Source organism: Scyliorhinus torazame, chromosome 13, assembly GCF_047496885.1.
Source record: "Scyliorhinus torazame isolate Kashiwa2021f chromosome 13, sScyTor2.1, whole genome shotgun sequence".
Lineage (NCBI taxonomy): Eukaryota > Metazoa > Chordata > Chondrichthyes > Carcharhiniformes > Scyliorhinidae > Scyliorhinus > Scyliorhinus torazame.
Window position 1 is genome coordinate 35,779,855 of NC_092719.1, and position 21,002 is coordinate 35,800,856.

The window sequence follows — 21,002 nt, forward strand, 5'->3', positions numbered from 1 at the left end:
GATAAAGATCCGTTGCAGTGCGGGTCCTATAGACCCATTTCATTATTGAACGTGGACGCCAAATTGTTGGCAAAGGTACTGGCATCGAGGATAGAGGACTGTGTCCCGGGGGTGGTGCACGAAGACCAGACAGGGTTTGTAAAAGGGAGACAACTGAATGTTAACGTGCGACGACTATTAGGGGTGATAATGATGCCCCCAGTGGAGGGGGAGGCAGAGATAGTGGCGGCAATGGACGCAGAGAAGGCATTTGATAGGGTGGAGTGGGAGTATTTATGGGAAGTGTTAAGGAGGTTTGGGTTTGGGAACGGGTTTATTAGCTGGGTTAGACTTTATGGGGCTCCAACGGCAAGCGTAGTTACAAGTCGACATAGATCGGAGTATTTCCGACTATATAGGGGAACAAGACAGGGATGCCCGCTGTCTCCATTGTTGTTCGCGTTGGCAATTGAACCTCTGGCCATGGCGTTGAGAGACTCCAGGAAATGGAGAGGGGTGATTAGAGGGGGAGAAGAACACCGAGTCTCGTTATACGCGGATGACCTATTGTTATACGTGTCGGACCCAGCGGGGGGGATGATAGAGGTTATGCGAATTTTGAGGGGGTTCGGGTATTTCTCGGGGTATAGGCTAAACATGGGGAAGAGTGAATTATTTGTGATACATCCAGGGGACCAGAGTAGAGAGATAGAAGGCTTGCCTCTAAGGAAAGTGGAAAGAAACTTCCGATACCTGGGGATTCAGATCGCTAGGAGCTGGGGAACCTTGCACAGACTTAATCTGACACGGTTGGTAGAACAAATGGAGGAGGACTTCAAGAGGTGGGACATGCAGCCTCTATCGCTGGCGGGCAGGGTGCAAGCAATTAAGATGTTGGTCCTCCCGAGGTTCTTATTTGTATTTCAATGTCTCCCTATACTAATCACCAAGACCTTTTTTAATAAAATAGACAGGAGCATCACGAGCTTCGTGTGGGCAGGGAAAGTTCCGAGAGTGAGGGGGTTCCTTCAGCGTAGTAGGGACAGAGGAGGATTGGCACTACCGAACTTGGGCGATTACTACTGGGCCGCCAATGTGGCAATGATACGTAAATGGATGATGGAGGGTGAGGGAGCGGCGTGGAAAAGACTGGAGAGAAAGTCCTGTAAAGGGACGAGTTTAGAGGCGCTGGTGACGGCGCCGCTACCGATCTCACCTAAAAAGTTTACCACGAACCCGGTGGTGGCGGCAACATTGAATATCTGGGGACAGTGGAGGCGACAGAGAGGGGTGCGGGGAGCCCTGGTGGGGTGCCCAATCAGGAACAACCATAGGTTCGCCCCAGGAAGAATGGATGGAGGATTTCAGAGCTGGTACCAGTTGGGAATTAGGAGGGTGGGAGATTTATTTATAGATGGGACTTTTGCGAGCTTGGGAGCATTGGAGGAAAAGTATAAGTTGCCCCGGGGAAATTTCTTGAGATATATGCAGGTGAGGGCGTTTACTAGACAACAGGTGAGGGAATTTCCGTTGCTCCCGACACAGGGGATACAGGACAGCGTGCTTTCAGGGGTGTGGGTCGGAGAGGGCAAGGTGTCAGAGATTTACCGAGAGATGAGGGAAGAGGGGGAGGAGTCGGTGGGCGAACTAAAAGGAAAGTGGGAAGAAGAACTAGGGGAGGAGATAGAGGAGGGTATGTGGGCTGATGCCCTAAGCAGGGTAAATTCCTCTTCCTCATGCGCCAGGCTTAGCCTGATTCAATTTAAGGTGCTACATAGAGCACACATAACGGGAGCAAGATGGAGCAGGTTCTTTGGAGTGGAGGACAAATGTGGGAGGTGTGGCGGGAGCCCGGCAAACCACGCACATATGTTTTGGGCGTGCCTGGCACTGGAAGGGTATTGGAAGGGAGTGACGGGAGTGATTTCGCGGGTGGTGAAGGCCCGGGTCAAACCAGGCTGGGGGTTAGCTCTATTTGGAGTTGCGGAAGAGCCGGGAGTGCAGGAGGCGAAAGAGGCCGACGTTGTGGCCTTTGCGTCCCTAGTAGCCCGGCGCAGGATCCTACTCATGTGGAAGGAGGCGAAACCCCCCGGACTGGAGGCCTGGGTAAATGATATGGCGGGGTTCATTAAACTGGAGCAGATAAAGTTTGCCCTGAGAGGATCGGCTCAAGGGTTCACCAGGCGGTGGCAGCCATTCCTCGACTACCTAGGGGAACGTTAGAGGGAAGACAGATGACCAGCAGCATCAACCCAGGGGGAAGGGGGGGGGAGGGGGGGGTTTAGTTTAGTTTAGGTCAAAGATAAAGGGGTTTTGTTACTTGTGTATTGTTAAAAATTTCTGTATTGTTATTGTTGTGTTTGCTTTGTAAGAGGGGAAAAATTGTTGTTTGGGGAAAATTTTTTAATAAAACATATATTTTTTTAAAAAGTAGACAAAGATACACCAAAACATGTGAATTATACAAAAGCTCTTTGCTTCACATTCCCAGTATCTGCAGTATTTTGCTTTTGTACACACAATCATACTTGCCTTGATCTTCCACTTCCGTTAAGAATCTTGCTAGGTAAGTCAATGGCAAAAATTCAGACTCAAATGTAGTCTGCTCCCTTAGGAAAAAGGTTTTGGATTTCTGAAAAGAAATTGACAAAAACCACGAGTTTAATCTACCAGGTTGTTTGTTAGCATAATTATAAATCAATATTAAAATGATTGGTCCTATTAAGCCAGTGCAACATGTTATGGGACAGGGTTTAGAGAACCCCAAAGTGTATCAAGGAGTTCACCTGACCCATAACTTTTAATAGATTGTGGTATGGGGAGCACACGGCCCATTCTACAGGTGTGGTACAGCAGAAATGGAAAAGTATTGTTTAAAGCAAAACAATGTTTATTCTATGAACTCAAGTGAACCTTTTTAAAACACACAGTGAACATCTTAGCAACCATCAATTCAAATACAACCCCCAAAGAATACAACACTAAGTAATCCTTAATAACTTCCCGAACAACATCCAGAAGACAAAAGAAACACCTTTTAACAGAAGCACATTAGGTTTACATTCACTACTGAGAACATTTATAATTCCGAATTCACCAAATGATCAAGAGATAGTCTTTTCATGGCAGAGATCAACAGTACACCTGCTCCGTCTGGTTTCAGCTCCAACACTGAAAACAAAATTAAAACACACCCTGCAGCAAACAGCCTAAAATGAAAATAAAAAGCTGACAGACAGGCCAGCTCCACTCACTCTCTGACATCACTGCAGTAATAAACACCCATTTCTTAAAGGTACTCTCACTACAGATATTTATATACACACCCATTTATAAACACCCATTTCTTAAAGATACTCTCACATGACAAACATTATATTACTTTCAAACAAAGGACCTCTTAAGTGTATTTCATTTAAAGTAAATTACATCTCGAACATGTATCAACTCAAATGTGGTATAGATTACGCTGCAATTTCAAACTTGTCACTGCATTCATCCCACATTTAAGCATAAAGTCAAATCAATCATTTAAAATCAGTTCCTAAATATTTTAACTGTTGATTTGAAAGCATTGAACATTCTGGATTACAGTACAAATAGAACAAAGAGCAAATACTTTAAAGCAAGAAATATTTAGAATTTGCACTGGTTGAAATTTTTTTAAATGTCTGTATACAAGTAGTACACAATATGGAATCTACATACATAAAAGCCATGAATATATATATAGTCCTCTGCAGGACACATACTCTCTTTAATTACATGGAATATATTACTTCACTTTGGATATTCTATGAAACCATCAAGCACTTCCAAAGTCAGTCATCAAATGTATCCTGAACCTTCCTTTTACTCCACCCCAAATTGTGCTCAAGTCCCAAATAAGTCTCAGGACACCATCATGCACAATCAAACATAGTGTTAATAACAATGCAAGAACCACCTTTTAGCAATTACTAGTAAGTTTTAAGTCACAACACACACGTGTCTGCAATTTTTCCTCTAATTAGCAGTCACATTCAGAAAAATCTAAAATAACTAAAATTGAAATCAGAAAAAATAATCACTTTTGTGCAGTAACAGTTGGCTCCAGAGGAGGTTAATTAAGATCCCACTGTAACCTACTTGGGCAATGCTACATTTTGATGATGAGTGAAAAGTCATCCTAATCCTCATCTTTAAATCCATAAATTCTCCTCCCACAAAAGACAAGAAAATATAAGTGAACTCAGCTAATGACTATTCACTTGATGAGCTTAAGGAAAAGCGGGATATCTGATCCCAAGTTAACAACTGCAAAAGAAGATGAGAAAAGAAGATAGAAAAGAAGAAGTCAACACTTCTTCCTAGATTTCACAATACAATCGTGAGCCAAACAGGGTTACAATACTCCAGGACACTGCAGCTGGGTGACATGCCAGCCTGGTTCATTAATGGAGCCAGGAGAAAATTGTAAGTCACCGCGGGATCAGATTCTTGTTTTACCCAACTCCATTTAATCCAACAAGCAATATGGTGATTCCAGCTGAACAAGCAGCAGAATGTATGGGAGTGTTTTATGGTAACTGCTATTTCAGCCAGAATGTATGAGGAAAATTCCGAACTAAGCCTGTTGCTAAGTCAATCCTAAGCATGTGTGTGTGTGTGTGTGTGTGTGTGTGTGTCTTAGTTTGGAGTCCCAGCATGGTGGTGTGTACACATATTGGGAGGACATACACTGAAAAAGGGGACAAGCAGTAGGCTCTTATATATGCATTGCCAAACTTTACTGCTCACCTGTTGAGTACATCGGTTTTTCAGGAGGGTTTCCACATAGTTCCTAGCAATGCAGGATGAACTGGTTGGATGATCCCACAGGTGGCCGATCTTCTGCCCAATGGCCTATAATACAGAACACACCCACCAAAATCCAATATTAATCCAATCGCTTTTGCAGCACTTTTACAAAATGTTACTTAAAATTAACAAAACAAAATTTTGCAAAGTGGTACAAATTTAGCTCAGCTATCTTTTATTGAGCTGTTGACTCAACTAGAGTTTACCAAAGTAGACTGTACAGAAGTTGCCCCTTACTTTTTTTGTGATAGAAGGCAATTTGTTTGTATCAGGCACTTATTCTCTAATTGTACCAACTTAGTCACAAGAATGTTGCCAACTGAGCTAAGACAGATATTTAAGCATTCAAGGACAAGGTAGAACATGATTACATAATCTGAGCTGATATCTGCAGTTGTGTTAACACTGAAGGTCAGGGACAGTTTATTTAGAACATCTCTTAAATTGAGCAGATGGGTTAGAGCCTCGATAGAATAGATCATAAATGGGTAGTAGTAGGAATGGGTCTCATTTAATTCCTTTTGAAAATAATGATTACTGCGAGAATGTAGTAAAAGGAATGTGAAGAGAATACATCATCTTTGAATTGATTTGTTACCTCTGTAATTCTTGTCACAATACCAAACTTGAAACTTTCATTTGTCTTGGAATTATCAAGTTCTGGAAAGTAAGGGAAAATGTACAAAATCAAGACTAGTGCTAATAACATTTGAAATCCAATTTAAAAAAAATAAAAGCAGCAAGTTCCATTTACCAATGTAGCCACCTGGGTTGGCCAAGTCCCAATTTAAAATGGAGAACAGCAAAGGCTGAAGGGCAATTCAGCCAACACAGGCAGAAACTAGCAGGTGCAAGTTACTGTGTATTAAACTCTGCAAAAGCCTAGACAGCATCGATACAAGCAGCCATCTGCATAATAATGTAGCAGCCATCTACATACTAATAAGCGATCCCCGGGAACAATCGTAACATTTGGGATAAACAAAGCCAAGCCAGATTCCCCGGCGCCAGCAGGAGCCAACACAAAAGAGGTTAGCGGACATCTCAAGACCGCCCATCGATCAGGGAACAGCTCCAGTATTGGAGAAATCGAACCAAGCGATTGGAACGAAGTCCAATCACTTGGAACCAGGTACAGGGTCCGCCCCGAAAGGCAGGAAGCCCCTGGGGACTATAAAGTTAAGCCCCCAAGTTCAAATCGTTCTTCTTGACCGGGTCACTCAGCAACGCGAACCAAACCTTGACAGTGACCGGTGCAGCTACCGCCGATATCCAGTAAGTCAACGCTCGCTACGAAATAGGCGCTCCTAGCTACCAGTCCGTACCAACTTCGAATCCCGCAGACTCGGAACCCGAACAAAAGGCCATTTGTTCCCCTGACCTGGTGGGCCAGTCCGAAGCTAAGTATAGGCCTGTTAGAATGTAGAAGTAGCTTAGAAGTAGAATTTGTGCATGAGTAGCGATTACTGGGTATAATAAATGTGCTTTGATTTGAATCTTACTAATCGGTGTATTGAGTTATTGATCATTACTTGAACTTGAACCTTGTGGCGGTATCATAAAGTTGCCTGGCGACTCGAGAGCAAAGGTTATAAAACAGAGCCAATTGAACCAACCAACAGTTAGCAACATATTACTGGCGACCCGAACTAGAAGTGGCTTAACCACTCCGGGAGAACCCAAAAATTTGAATTAGAGATCTAATTGGGAACAGAAAACCACAAGTGTTCAAGCCGTTCTGATCAATCCTCATAATTCGGAAGTGTGTGTATGCATGCGTAACTAACAGGGCTATAAGGTAAATTGATAGATTTTTTGTTGCGACAAAACTGTCGGGAGTTTGTATTTCGGAAAGTAGCGAAAGCCGTACCCATAATTACAGCACCGCCTTAGTCCCCCTGTTCCAAATTTAAAAGAAGCATTCGGATAGGAATGATGGCATTGCAGGCAATGCAGCGCCTCATGAACCCAGAGGAATTTGCGGTCGCAGCGACCAGCAGCAGTAGAGTAGGACAGTGTCCCGTATGGGAAGAAGAAATCAGGAAGTACCTCAAAGGGAAAGGATGGCCCCTTTGGAGCGAATTCTGTAGCAATGAGGAAACAGGTCCCGGGAGTATAGGACATACTTGGTGGGAGAACCTGAGCGAGATTCACAGGAAGAGCTTAGGAAAAGCTCGCAAGCCGATGGCAATCGTGCCTGCTTGGCACAATTGCGAGGCACAGAGGAGGTCGTTAGGACGCTCCGGAAAGAGATAGAAGGCATACATCGAATGAGCAAGGTCGATGTAAGTGAGGTAGAAAGAGAGAACTTAGAGTTAAGAAGGAAGTTGGCAGCAAAAGACAGAGAGGTGGATGATGCCAAGTGGGCACACCAGTCTTGTCTGGCACACTTAAGCAGCTTCCAGTCCCAGTATGAAAAGGCCTATCAGGACACGCAACGTGCAGTCCTGGTACGAGAGGAAACCGAGAAGCAGGTAGAAGCATTGAGGCAGTGTAGTGACCTGAAGGCAGCGTTAAGAGCACTCCATGCTGCCACCACGGAGCAAAGACAAAGCTCACTAGACCACGCCAAATGCCGGAAGCAGATTGCAGAGCTGCAATCTCGGCTTTCAGTTCAAAAAGGATTCCAGGAAACCTTCGGAGCAAAATTAGATGAGGAAGACGGCCCTGATTGGGAAGAGTTGAATGAGACAGCGTAGGGATATGTTCAGGGAACATGTGCGCAGGGAAAGCCCCAAAAGAGGAAAGTGCCCCAACCCCCACAGAGCAGATAGTTCAGGCTCCAATGAACCCAGTCACTACCCACCGCACAGCCACATCGGACGATACGGAATTTCTGTACACCACCCCTTAACAGTGACCCAATTACGGGACGCGTGCGAGAAAATCACACCGTTCCTCCACACCTCGGACCCCCACCACTTCTTTGCCAGAGTAAAGCAGCAGGCGACCATGTACGGCCTGGATGAGCGAGAGCATGTAAAGCTCACAGTTTTGAGTCTAGACCCTTCGGTCGTAGCAGCTCTTCCCGACCCACAGAATGTAGGAGGAGGCACCCTTGCAGAAATGCATACCGCATTTATGCGGTCCTAGATGCGATCGGGTATAACCGGGGTGACCCCGTAGATGGCCTCAATAAATGCAGGCAAAAGAAAACCGAGCACCCCATAGCGTTTGCTGGACGCCTGTGGATCCATTTTGCAGCAGTTTTTGGAGACTTAGACCGAGCCCATTTGTCCCCAGACAACATGGTCAAATGGACCCGCACCCTTATCTCCCATGCCACAGAAACAGGACAAAAAGCTTGTGCGAATTATGATCCCTCAGAGGAGGCTCATAATGAGAAATGGGTAGTAAAAAGATTGTCCCGCACCTGGGCGCAGTCTGTACAAAACAAACCCCCAGTTAAAATTCCCGAAGAAAAGCAGGCCGACGCAGACATACAAGCAGTTAAAACACACCAGAACCCCGCATGGGTAAATGAAGGCAAGAACAGCCCCCCACAAAAGTCACAGGAGTGTTACAACTGTGGACAGTTGGGACACCTTGCAAGAGAGTGCAATGCCCCACGAAAGCCACAGAGAGCCCAGCAGACGGGCACTCTAAGAATAAAGACAGAGCCCATACATAGTGTGAGCACCCATTCAGATCAGACGGACCTGAACGGAATGGACTGACGGTGTTCGGGCTCCCCCAGTTGGGTCTGTGACACCCTTTGGGATAGGTCCGGATGACCGGTAGTTGCAGCGAAAATACGGGGACAGCCCATCGAGTTTCTCTGGGACACAGGAGGGTCCCGTACCACAATAAATTCCTCCACCATGTTCCAAAAGGACACGTGGCCCACTATAGCCACTATCACCCTCAGCGGCTTTACAGGCCACTCACAGCAGGGGCACATCACAGCCCCTGTACCCATTCAAATCGGCAATATCACCACCAAGCACCCCATAGTTTTAGTCGATCTGCCCCACACAGCAGAACACATTTTGGGCATAGACTTTATGAATTCACACAACCTATCATTTGATCCAGTCAACCAGTGTGTCTGGAAAACGGCAAAATCTGCAAGAGCCCCCGCAACGCTCACAATAGGAGAATACGGCAACAAAATTAGCGCAGTAGGCGAATTTTGGTTTAACCCGACCACAATTAGCACGTACAAGCAGGTTAGGGCAATGTTACAAAAGAACAGGACAGCATTCGCGACCCACAAACACGACTGTGGCCGGATGACTGGTTCAGTACAAATCACAGGACCTGACCCTAGACCCCAAAAACAATATGGATTTCCCCAAGAGGCAGAGGGAGAAATCTCAAAGGTAATCGACAGCTTATTAGAGCAGGGCGTACTTAGATCAGTAGCCTCCACTAATAATGCCCCGATTTGGCCAGTGAGAAAGCCCGATGGATCATGGCGACTGACAATCCATTACCGGGAACTCAACAAACTCACCCCCGCAGCAGCCCCCACAGTAATCACAAGTCCCGAGACCATGCTCAAGCAGGGACTCAATTCCCGATTCTTTACGGTTTTGGATATCAGTAATGGATTCTGGTCCATTCCATTGGCAAAGGCGTGCCAGTACAAATTTGCATTCATGTTCAAACATCAGCAGTACATGTGGACATGCCTGCCACAAGGATTCCACAACTCCCCCTCCATTTTCCACCGACAGCTGCCAAATGGTTTAGCCACATTTTCTCGCCCCGAATGTCTGGTCCAGTACATAGGCGACCTACTACTGCAGACAAACACCAAGGAAGAGCACATCGAGCTTCTGTCCGAACTCCTGGAACTCCGACAAGCAATTGGATGTAAAGTTAACCCCAAAAAGGCCCAGATTCTGGAAAATAAGGTGATATATTTGGGTACAATTATCACACATGGTAAACGCGAGATCGAGCACAAAAGGATTGACTCGATTGCTAAATTGCCCCTTCCCCAGAACGTTTCAGCCCTACGGTCATTTTTAGGACTGGTTGGCTCCTGCTGAAATCACATTGACGGTTTCGCCAGCAAGGCAGCGCCCCTCTCAGACCTCTTAAAGAAAGGAGCCCCCTGGGAATGGCTTCCACAGCATACGGATGCTGTGGATGCGTTGAACATAGAACATAGAACATTACAGCGCAGTACAGGCCCTTCGGCCCTCGATGTTGCGCCAACCTGTGAAACCACTCTAAAGCCCATCTACACTATTCCCTTATCGTCCATATGTATAGAAAAGAGCACTCATAGCAGCCCCCGCACTACAAATTCCAGACCCGCTTTCCCCCAATGCGATAGAGGTAGCAAGCACAGACCACACCCTTTCGGCTGTACTCCTTCAGGAACGGCACGAACAGTTAAGGCCCGTGACTTACGCCTCCAGAGTTTTAGATGCTGTGGAGCAGGGATTTTCAGCCTGTGAACGGCACCTGCTCGCAGTTTTTTGGGCAGTACAGTATTTTTCTTACATTACCGGACTGAACCCCATCACAATCCTCACAGAACCCCTCCCCCCCAACTTTTACTGGACGGACGACTCAAGGACGGTACAGTTAGTCAGATAAGAGCAGCCAGATGGACCCTTCTTTTGCAGGGACGGGACATCACTGTTAAAAGGACAAAGACACACACTGTTTTAGCCGACAACCTACAGTACCCCGGAACCCCCCATGAATGTGAAATTATATCTCCACTCCACAACACAGGCCCCTTTATTGCTAAAACACCCCCCAGAAAAGATAGGTAGTTCAACCCAGAGCCCCAAGCACACAAACACGTGCAAACCCATAAAGATATATGTAGATGGATCTTCCACAATATTAGAAGGGAAGCGCATAACAGGATGTGGTATTTATGTCGAGGACGTGCAGGGACGTGCCCTGGAAGAAATAGCAAAAAAAACTTCCAGGACACTTAGGCGCGCAGGCAGCAGACCTTGTGGCCATCGCATACATAGTGGAACACCCAGATTCCTTCCCCAGCCCAGCAGACATATATTCGGACAGCCTCTATGTCTGCAACAGCCTTACGGAATTCCTACCCCTGTGGAAAGCAAGAGGATTTGTTTCCGCAGACGGAAAACCCCTCCCTTCAGCCCCATTGCTCCATCACATTTTAGAGAGAGCACAGAACAGGACTTTTGGGATAGTCAAAGTTCGTAGTCACCATCGTTCCTCCCCCCCTGGAAATGTAAAGGCCGACGCACTGGCTAAAGCAGGTTCCAGGCATGGATATTTTTCGACACCCCCCGAAAGCGCACCAATGAATGCAGTTCAGGTCTCGCAGACTAATATCGAGGATTTAGTGCAGGCCTAGAAGCAGGACTGCAATCTCAGGGAGATTTTGAAAGGAAACTATCCAGCCCCCTATGAGGGGTTTAAAAATGCTCTGACCACACATGACGGTGTGGTGTTAAAAGACACCCTTTATGTGGTTCCCGAACAGGACAGGAATCAACTGATTTGTTTATTCCATGACGGTCATGGACATCAGGGAATCGATCCCACTACAGCCCACCTCAGGCAGCTTTGTTGGTGGCCGAGTTTAAAGGACGATGTAAATCACTACATTGAGAATTGCCTTATCTGTGCCCAGAACAACCCGGACAGATACGCCAAAAAGGCTCAGCTCAGTCACACCCGGCCCGTTTAATGGCCCCTGGACAAACCTCTATTGGACTATTGCCCCCTTGCAGGAATGGTTATAAATATGTACTCGTGGTGATAGACACGTTTACCAAATGGGTGGAAGCATTCCCATCCAGAACAAACACTGCAAAAGCCACAGCCAAGATCCTAACCCACCACATCTTTACGAGATGGGGACTCCCCCGCAGCATTGAACCCAACCAAGGTTCCCATTTTACGGGACATGTCATGAAGAACGTCCTCACGATATTTGGCATGACCCAAAAATTCCACATTGCATACCACCCCCAGTCAAGTGGTATCGTGGAGCGCATGAATCGGACCCTAAAATCAACTCTCAGAAAAATGGTCCAGCAAAACAACACCACTTCGGTCCTCCCTTTTGCGCTGATGTTTCTGCGAAATACAGTTTCAACATCCACAGGTTACACCCCACACACCCTCATGACCGGACGCCCCATGAAAGGCACAGAATTTTTATGAGGATTAGATTTGACCAGCCCCGAAGTGATGGCCCTCACACACGAGAAAGCAGTAGAACAATTAGTGGCGAATGTTAAAATGGTTCAGCTAGCAGCCGCAGTGAAATTGGGCACAAGAAAGACAGAGCAAGGCCTGTTTCGATAAGACAGTGCATGCGACTGAGTTCAGTGTAGGACAGCAAGTCATGCTCTCTGTATACAACCCCAGCACATTCCTGTCACCTAAGTATTCGGGTCCGTACCCCATTACGGACAAAGTAAGCCCTTCCGTCTACAAAATAAAGTACCCAATGGAAAGACTGCGTGGTTCCATATCAACCAGATGAAGGCATATGGAACACAGTCTAACCACGCACACCACGTCATGCTCGACGCAGCAGACCACGCCCCGCCCACAACCAACGCTACCCTACCCTCCCCCAACACGTCCAGCCCAGCCACGGACTCAACCCCGACTCCACCCCCGAAATATACACTCCGCCGCGGAACGCCCACAGACAGCAGCAGCAGCAACAGCGACTGTGACTTGGACAATACCCACAGCACACCTCCCTACTATCCCCATGCAACAGGACCGACACCCAGCGAATCTGACCACGATTCGAGTGATCCCTTCATGATCACTTTCCTAAACAAACCCCACCACCGACCACCGACCTACAATGACGACCCCGATTCCGTCCCCACAGAACTAGACATCACCTTTTGGTTCCGAGATAATTCGTACAGACTCATCCGGAACGACGAGAGCGATCCCAAATCACACCATGCAGCCCTATCAGCCCTAATACACTCGAGAGTTTGGCATCCGGGAGAAGATGATGACTTTGAGTCTGACTCCCAAAACGAGAACTCCTTTGCAACCCTGTTCGCAACCGATAACTGAGATGTCCAGATGATGTTTTTAAAAGGAACCGCTTGGGAGAAAATGGTGTCCTTTCTGATGGAACCTACAGCATGTTTGATGTTGTTTGTACTTGTACTGTTAAATGTTGTATGTTAGATTTCCACAGCCCCACGCCACCACCCTTCTGACGCCCACTGGCAGTCAGAGAAACTAGTTTGGCCAGACGCTAGTTCAGCGGAACTAGTTTGTCCGCAGAGACTTGTTAATGTCCCAGGCGCCAGTTCAGAGGAACTCGTCTGTCGACGGAAACACAGACCCCCGTTCATAACTGCCCTTCTGGTTCGAAGGAAGCACCAATACGGCAGCCCCCCACGATGGACGCTTGGGTAGGGCACACACGGCATTGGTCGCCGTCCTACCCAAGGACTCCATCCAAATCTTACCCGTCGCGGCCCATACGCACCTCATTTCGGCAAGTTTGTTCAAAAACGTTTTGTTTGTTTTCAGGTAACCCTTAGGTTGCCAACCTTATGCTATTTACATCCTCAAACATTTGGATGGTAAATTGAACAGTCTGCGAGACGGCTCGCACTGGTTCATTATTTGTAAGTGTGTCTTGTCCTGAAATTCGGATTTTTGAAAAAAAAAAAAATTAAGGGAGTCACACATAGTGACCAATTATAAAGGGAGTAATTGGCACTAAAGGACAGACAGGCTATCATATGAGATATTAAACCAAGATAGTAACAGACACTATGCTGCTCCCACAGAAATCCAGAAGCACCAGGCCCGGAGAAGAGAACAGATAGGAGAAGAGAAGTGAAAGAAGAAGAACCATGAGGACATCCTCCGCGTGGCTCATAACCCTAATGGACATTTGGTATCGCGCGAACACGAACCCTCTGACCTCAACTCCCCCAGCCGTTAATGATTCACTTCCCCACAGTACCCAAAGCCCAGTCACAAGCGACACCACACCATCTCGGTGTGACAGGTTTATAACCTGGTACTCCCTGTCCTACTTGATAGAATCCCTATTGGTATTGGCGATACTCTGCTGCATCGTGCAGACTATTCGTCTGAGAAAATGGAGAAGGAGACCATACCGCGCTCGCACCCCGGTATATAGAATAAGATCCCCTATTTTCGGATATGACCAGACCCCCGCGATAATAAAGAGCATTCGTTTGCGATTTGTTGTAAATAAAGAAATATTCATGAGCAATTGTACAATCCTGAGCTTGACTGCCAAGCCAGAAAAATGTGTATAATACTATGATTTTGTTTGTATGGTTTAGGAGGTTAGTGTGATGAAAAGTTTGAGTGAGTGTAGTTTAGTAAGGATAGTTAGAGGTTCCGATTTTCTTGTTTTGTAAAGCATGTCCCTGTTTGACATAGCGCCCCTCAGAATTGTCAGTTTAAAAAGTTTTTGCATTGTTATGGTCAGTGTAGAGGCCATAGAAGAGTGCTCGCCGGGTCAGGGAATGAAGAACAATGCAGTTACGTGATCCTTCACGCTTCGCGTTAGGATCACAAGGAGGGATGTAGCCACCTAGGTTGGCCAAGTCCCGATTTAAAATGGTGAACAGCAAAGGCTGAAGGGAAATTCAGCCAACACAGGCAGAAACTAGCAGGTGCAAGTTACTGTATATTAAACTCTGCAAAAGCCCAGACAGCTTCGATACAAGCAGCCATCTGCATAATAATGTAGCAGCCATCTACATACTAATAAGCGATCCCCGGGAACAATCGCAACATTTGGGATAAACAAAGCCAAGCCAGACTCCCCGGCGCCAGCAGGACCAACACAAAAGAGGTTAACGGACACCTCAAGACCGCCCATCGATCAGGGAACAGCTCCGGTATTGGAGAAATCAAACCAAGCGATTGGAACAAAATCCAATCACTTGGAACCAGGTACAGGGTCCGCCCCGAAAGGCGGGAAGCCCCTGGGGACTATAAAGTTAAGCCCCCAAGTTCAAATCGTTCTTCTTGACCGGGTCACTCAGCAACACGAACCAAACCTTGACAGTGACCGGTGCAGCTACCACCGATATCCAGTGAGTCTTAAGTCAACGCTCGCTACGAAATAGGCGCTCCTAGCTACCAGTCCGTACCAACTTCGAATCCCGCAGACTCGGAACCTGAACGAAAGGCCATTTGTTCCCCTGACCTGGTGGGCCAGTCCGAAGCTATATAGGCCTGTTAGAATGTAGAAGTAGCTTAGAAGTAGAATTTGTGCATGAGTAGCGATTACTGGGTATAATAAATGTGCTTTGATTTGAATCTTACTAATCGGTGTATTGAGTTATTGATCATTACTTGAACTTGAACCTCGTGGCGGTATCATAAAGATACCTGGCGACTCGAGAGCAAAGGTTATAAAACAGAGCCAATTGAACCAACCAAAAGTTAGCAATACCAAGAAAGAACAAAATTAAAATAAAGGTACCTATATCAAGAATTGTATTTCTTTCAGAATTCACTTCATTTTATTTCTACTGGGCCTAAAATTGATGGATGATGGAGTGAACTGTGAAGTAGACGTGCACATGGGAACAGAAACATGGCAGGTGAAGGATAATGTGACTAAGTGTGATGTGTAACACCCAAGATGTAGGAATAGTAGGTGGCAATTTAAATACTTGAAGGAGAAAGAATTGTCAGGATTTGGGAAAAGAGCAGGTTGTGGGTCTAATTGGATTGCTCTTCGAAAGAGCTGGCACTGATTTGATGGACTAAACCTTCTGTATTGTACTATTTCTATGGAGATAGAGTCCATTAAATGGGGGGACAAATAAATAAAGGAACTTAGCGATCTAGGTATACATCATTAAAAAATTAAACATGCAGGTGTTTTTTAAAAATCAAAATAAACAAGTTAATAATTAATTTTACACGCATGTAGCATGCAATGTCTTCAGCTCACTTATTCCTATCCTACTAAGGGACTAGAGAAGGATACTTTGCATCTTCAGATCTCATTGAAACTTTGATAAATCATATCACTCTGAATCAGGTATCTAGAGTATTAGCAGGAAGGACGGAACAGAAACTATCCCTGTACGCTGATCATTGTGATACATAATCAAACCAATCACCTCAGACTTTAGCATCTTTCAAAGCATTTCAAGTTTTGGGATGAGATCAAATAATTACATGTTTGAATAATTTATTGTTGACCTATTAGATACACACTGATATTAAGATGTATTACCACTGACTGATTGTCAAATAGCAATCTGGTAGGTTATATACCTTGAGCTATAAAATACAAGTCAGGTTTATTAAGACATGGCAGCACGGTGGCGCAGTGGGTTAGCCCTGCTGCCTCACGGCGCCAAGGTCCTAGGTTCGATCCCGGCTCTGGGTCACTGTCCATGTGGAGTTTGCACATTCTCCCCGTGTTTGCGTGGGTTTCGCCCCCACAACCCAAAGATGTGCAAGCTAGATGGATCGGCCAAACTAAATTGCCCCTTAATTGGAAAAAATTAATTGGGTACTCCAAATTTATTTTTAAAAAAGGTTTATTAAGACATAAAATAAAATAAAAGCAACAGTAAGCATTGAAATTCCCAGAAATAATTATGGGAAAGTATTGTCATTCTTTAAACCCATAAGCAATCAAACAGCCTCGTCACCCCAGACTCGGTGTCACGATGAGGCCGTTAAATCCCGCGAGAGGCCCGACATTCAGATCACCTTGCAAGGCCTAATGAGACATCTCCCAGGTTATCGGAGGCCCCCAGGTGGTCAGGCTTGGACTGGGTGGTACCCTGGCAATTCCGCTGCCACCCAGGCACCTGGGTGACACTGCCAGGGACACGGCCAGGGTACCAGGTGGCAGTGCCCAGATTGCCCGTGCCAGGGATCGGGCCCGGGGGTGCCCAGCCCTTCAGAGGTGGTGAGAGAAGGCATGAGGACCGCTTAAAGTAAGCTGGGGCAGTGGGGTCCAGGGCCGTGGTGTGTCCAAGGGAGGTCAAGAGATTGGGACTGCATTTTTAAATGGCGACCGATCTCTTCCTGCACTGGCGAGTTGAGCTCATCCATGCAGGAAGTGAAGGTAGGTGCTGCCTCGGCGGGGCGTTCCCAACCAAGACCAGGAAAATATAGAATCCTGTTTCATAGCGGGGCGATTCTCGCTGAACGAGACACTGTTATTTGTGTGTTAAATAATGCCCATAATGTGGATTCTCCAATGGATTTTGTTTATTATCAGGTGTACCTAGATACAGTGAAAAGTACTTTTCTGCGAGCAGCTCAACAAGTACATGATAAGAAAATAAAAGAAAATACATAATAGGGCAACACAAGGTACATAATGTAACTACATAAGAAACCGGCATTGGGTGAAGCATATAGGAGTGTAGTGTTAATCAGGTCAGTCCATGGACTTCCGGGTGCGGCGATGACTAGCTGAGTCGCACGTTTCGGCAGCTCCCTGTGAAACGGACTTTTGGGCTCTTGATAGGAGCCCAAACGGCAATTTTGACGGCTAAAAACACTGTGCGGTAAACCAGAAGGGAATCCCCCCTGGATACGGATGGAAAAAGGAGGAGAGAGTGGCCAGATTGCAGTGGATCCTTTAGAACAGCGGCAAGGAAGGCAAGCAAAAACCAAGATGGCGTCGGAAGGTGGCAGTTTAACATGGGGCCCTGAACAACAAGAGTTCTTGAAATGCTGTGTGGAAGAGATCAAAAAGGAAATGAAGAAAGAGCTGTTGGCCCCGATACTACAGGCGATCGAAGGGCTAAAGGAGGAACAAAAGACCCAGGAGCGGGAGCTTCGGGTCGTGAAGGCAAAGGCAGCCGAGAATGAGGACGATATACAGGGCCTGGTGGTGAAGACGGAGACGCAGGAGGCACATCAGAAACGATGTGTGGAAAGGTTGGAGGCACTGGAAAACAACGCAAGGAGGAACAACCTGAGGATTCTTGGTCTTCCTGAAGGTGTGGAGGGAGCGGACGTCGGGGCATATGTGAGCACGATGCTGCACTCGTTAATGGGAGCGGAGGCCCCGGCGGGTCCGTTGGAGGTGGAGGGAGCATACCGAGTGATGGCGCGAGGACACCATAACATAACAGAAATGCGAACGAGAGAAGAAGAAAAAAAATTTTGAACAGTTGTCCAGTCAGACGACATCTGGAACGATAAACAACAACAGGTTATCATGTAAAATTGTCCAACTTATTAAACATATGAACTGTATTATAAGTCCATTCTAATGGGTTTGCGACGAATTCGGGTTGACCGCCTTAAGGGTGGATCAAGAACCACCGGCTGCTGTGCAGGCATGGCCATGGGTGGCGATGGAAAGGGCGTGATGTGCGGCAGCTCCACAAAGTCATCCTCGGAAGCCTGTTGAGGATCTGGCGTGTTGTGTGGCTGTGAACGTGGAAGTCGGCGAAGGGCGCGCCGATTGCGGCGACGCACGGAACCATCCGGCATGCGAACCAGGAACGAGCGGGGAGCCACTTGTCGGAGGACTTCGGCCGGTGCTGACCAGCCACCATACGGTTGATGGACGCGTACTTTGTCTCCGGAGGACAGGGGGGGCAGGTCCGTCGCTCGTGTGTCGTACCGACCTTTCTGGCGATCACGCTGCAGTTGCATGTCCCGAAGAACCGCCTCATGGTCTGTTGTCGGTGCCAGGACGGAAGGTACCGTCGTCCTGAGGGAGCGACCCATTAGTAGCTGCGCTGGCGAGAGGCCCGTGGATAACGGGGCCGATCGATAGGCCAGCAAGGCAAGGTTAAAGTCCGATCCGGCATCAGCCGCCTTGCACAGGAGCCGCTTTGCGATGTGGACACCCTTTTCAGCCTTCCCGTTCGATTGTGGATGCAGAGGGCTGGATGTCACATGAGTGAAACCATATGCTGCGGCAAAGGACGACCATTCACGGCTGGCAAAACAAGGTCCATTGTCTGACATGACAGTCCTTGGAATGCCATGGCGAGCAAACGTTTCCTTGCAGGCCCCAATGACTGCGGACGACGTCAGATCATGGAGAGGCATGACTTCCGGGTAGTTTGAGAAGTAGTCTATAATAACAATGTAATCTCTGCCGAGCGCGTGAAATAGGTCAACACCCACCTTCGCCCAGGGGGACGTCACCATCTCGTGTGGTAGAAGTGTTTCCGGAGGTTGCGCCGGCTGAAACCTCTGACAGGTTGTGCAGTTGAGCACCATGTTGGCTATGTCTTCATTAATACCCGGCCAATATACCGCCGCCCGGGCCCTTCGTCTGCATTTTTCGACACCCAAGTGGCCTTCGTGTAGTTGACGAAGAATCATCTGGCGCACACTGTGTGGAATGACGATCCTATGCGATTTCATAAGGACCCCGTCTATATTGGTGAGATCATCTCGCACATTATAAAACTGGGGGCACTGCCCTTTTAGCCACCCTTCCGTCATGTGGCGCATCACTCGCTGCAGCAGAGGGTCAGTCGCCGTCTCTGCGCGTATGTGGGCCAGACAAGGATCATCAGCTGGCATATTTGCTGCTGTCAGAGTCACGTGTGCCTCAATTTGACGCACGAACCCCTCCGCATCTGGTGGTGTGCTCACTGCTCGGGAAAGAGTGTCCGCCACTATGAGTTCCTTCCCCGGAGTGTAGATCAGTTCAAAATCGTACCTCCTGAGTTTGAGTAAGATGCGCTGGAGGCGAGGAGTCATGTCGTTCAGGTCTTTGTTAATGATGTTGACCAGGGGGCGGTGGTCAGTTTCGACCGTGAATCGTGGCAGGCCATACACATAGTCGTGGAACTTGTCCAGTCCAGTTAACAAGCCCAGGCATTCTTTTTCGATTTGCGCGTAGCGCTGTTCGGTAGGGGTCATGGCTCGTGAGGCATACGCAACCGGGGCCCATGATGACGTGCTGTCTTTTTGCAGGAGTACCGCTCCAATACCAGATTGGCTGGCGTCTGTTGAGATCTTTGTAGGGCGAGTCGCGTCAAAGAAGGCCAGCACTGGTGCCGTGACCAGTTTGTGCTTGAGCTCCTCCCATTCCTGCTGATGCGACTGGTGCCAGTTGAATTCCGTCGATTTTTTTACGAGATGGCGCATGTTTGTTGTATGAGAAGCCAGGTTGGGAATGAACTTCCCAAGGAAGTTGACCATGCCCAGGAATCTTAAGACAGCCTTCTTGTCAGCCGGTCGTGGCATGGCTGTGATGGCGCTAACCTTGTCTGCATCGGGACGGACCCCGGACCTTGAGATGTGGTCCCCGAGGAATTTCAGCTCCGTCTGGCCGAAAGCACACTTCGCACGGTTGAGACGCAGGCCATTTTGCCGTATGCGGGTGAAGACACGTCGAAGACGATGCATGTGTTCCTGCGGAGTGGTGGACCAAATGATGATATCGTCCACATATACACGTACCCCTTCGATGCCTTCCATCATCTGCTCCATAATGCGGTGGAATACTTCAGATGCCGAAATGATGCCGAATGGCATCCGGTTGTAGCAGAATCTGCCAAAAGGGGTGTTGAATGTGCATAGTCTTCGGCTGGCCGGGTCCAGTTGGATCTGCCAGAATCCTTTGGACGCATCCAATTTAGTGAATATGTTGGCTCGCGCCATCTCGCTGGTGAGGTCTTCTCGTTTCGGGATGGGATAGTGTTCCCGCATGATGTTGTTGTTCAGATCTTTTGGATCTATACATATACGGAGCTCGCCAGAGGGCTTCTTTACACAGACCATGGAGCTGACCCATGGCGTGGGCTCCGTGACCTTGGATAGGACCCCTTGGTCCTGAAGAATCTGCAGTTGTGCCTTGAGGCGGTCTTTGAGAGGCGCAGGAACCCTGCGAGGTGCGTGAACGACAGGGATGGCGTCCGGTCTGAGTCGAATCTTGTACGTGTGTGGCAATGTCCCCATGCCTTCAAAAACCTCCTGGTTGTGAGCGAGGAGGGAATGGAGATTCGCGTGGAACTCAGCATCCGGGAAGTCGGATATCTCATCTGGAGAGAGAGACATGATGCGCTGTACCAGGTGAAGGACCTTACACGCTTGTGCGCCCAGTAACGAGTCCTTTGATGAGCCCACAACTTCGAAGGGGAGTGTGGCCGTGTACCTCTTGTGAGTCACCTGTAGCTGGCAAGATCCTACGGACGGGATAACGTTCCCGTTATAGTCAACCATCTTAAGCCGGGATGGTGTGATGAGTGGTTTGACCTTCATGGCCTGGACTGCAGAGTAAGCAATCAGGTTGGCGG

The 21,002-nt window shown here is 47.6% G+C and overlaps 1 protein-coding gene across 4 annotated transcripts in view; it reads right to left on the reverse strand.

The window, feature by feature from the left end:
- The window catches only part of gsap (gamma-secretase activating protein), a 129,625-nt gene that overhangs the window by 5,365 nt on the left and 103,258 nt on the right, over nucleotides 1–21,002 (reverse strand). For 3 of the 4 annotated variants that reach the window (XM_072471342.1, XM_072471341.1, XM_072471339.1), the window contains 3 exons: nucleotides 5,417–5,478; nucleotides 4,759–4,863; nucleotides 2,512–2,611 (listed from right to left, as the gene is read on the reverse strand). In XM_072471342.1, coding sequence (XP_072327443.1) covers nucleotides 2,512–2,611; nucleotides 4,759–4,863; nucleotides 5,417–5,478 — 267 coding nt within the window. Of the gene's footprint in view, nucleotides 1–2,511; nucleotides 2,612–4,758; nucleotides 4,864–5,416; nucleotides 5,479–21,002 lie in introns of those variants that run through there. The other variant, XR_011934036.1, reaches the window with a different exon arrangement.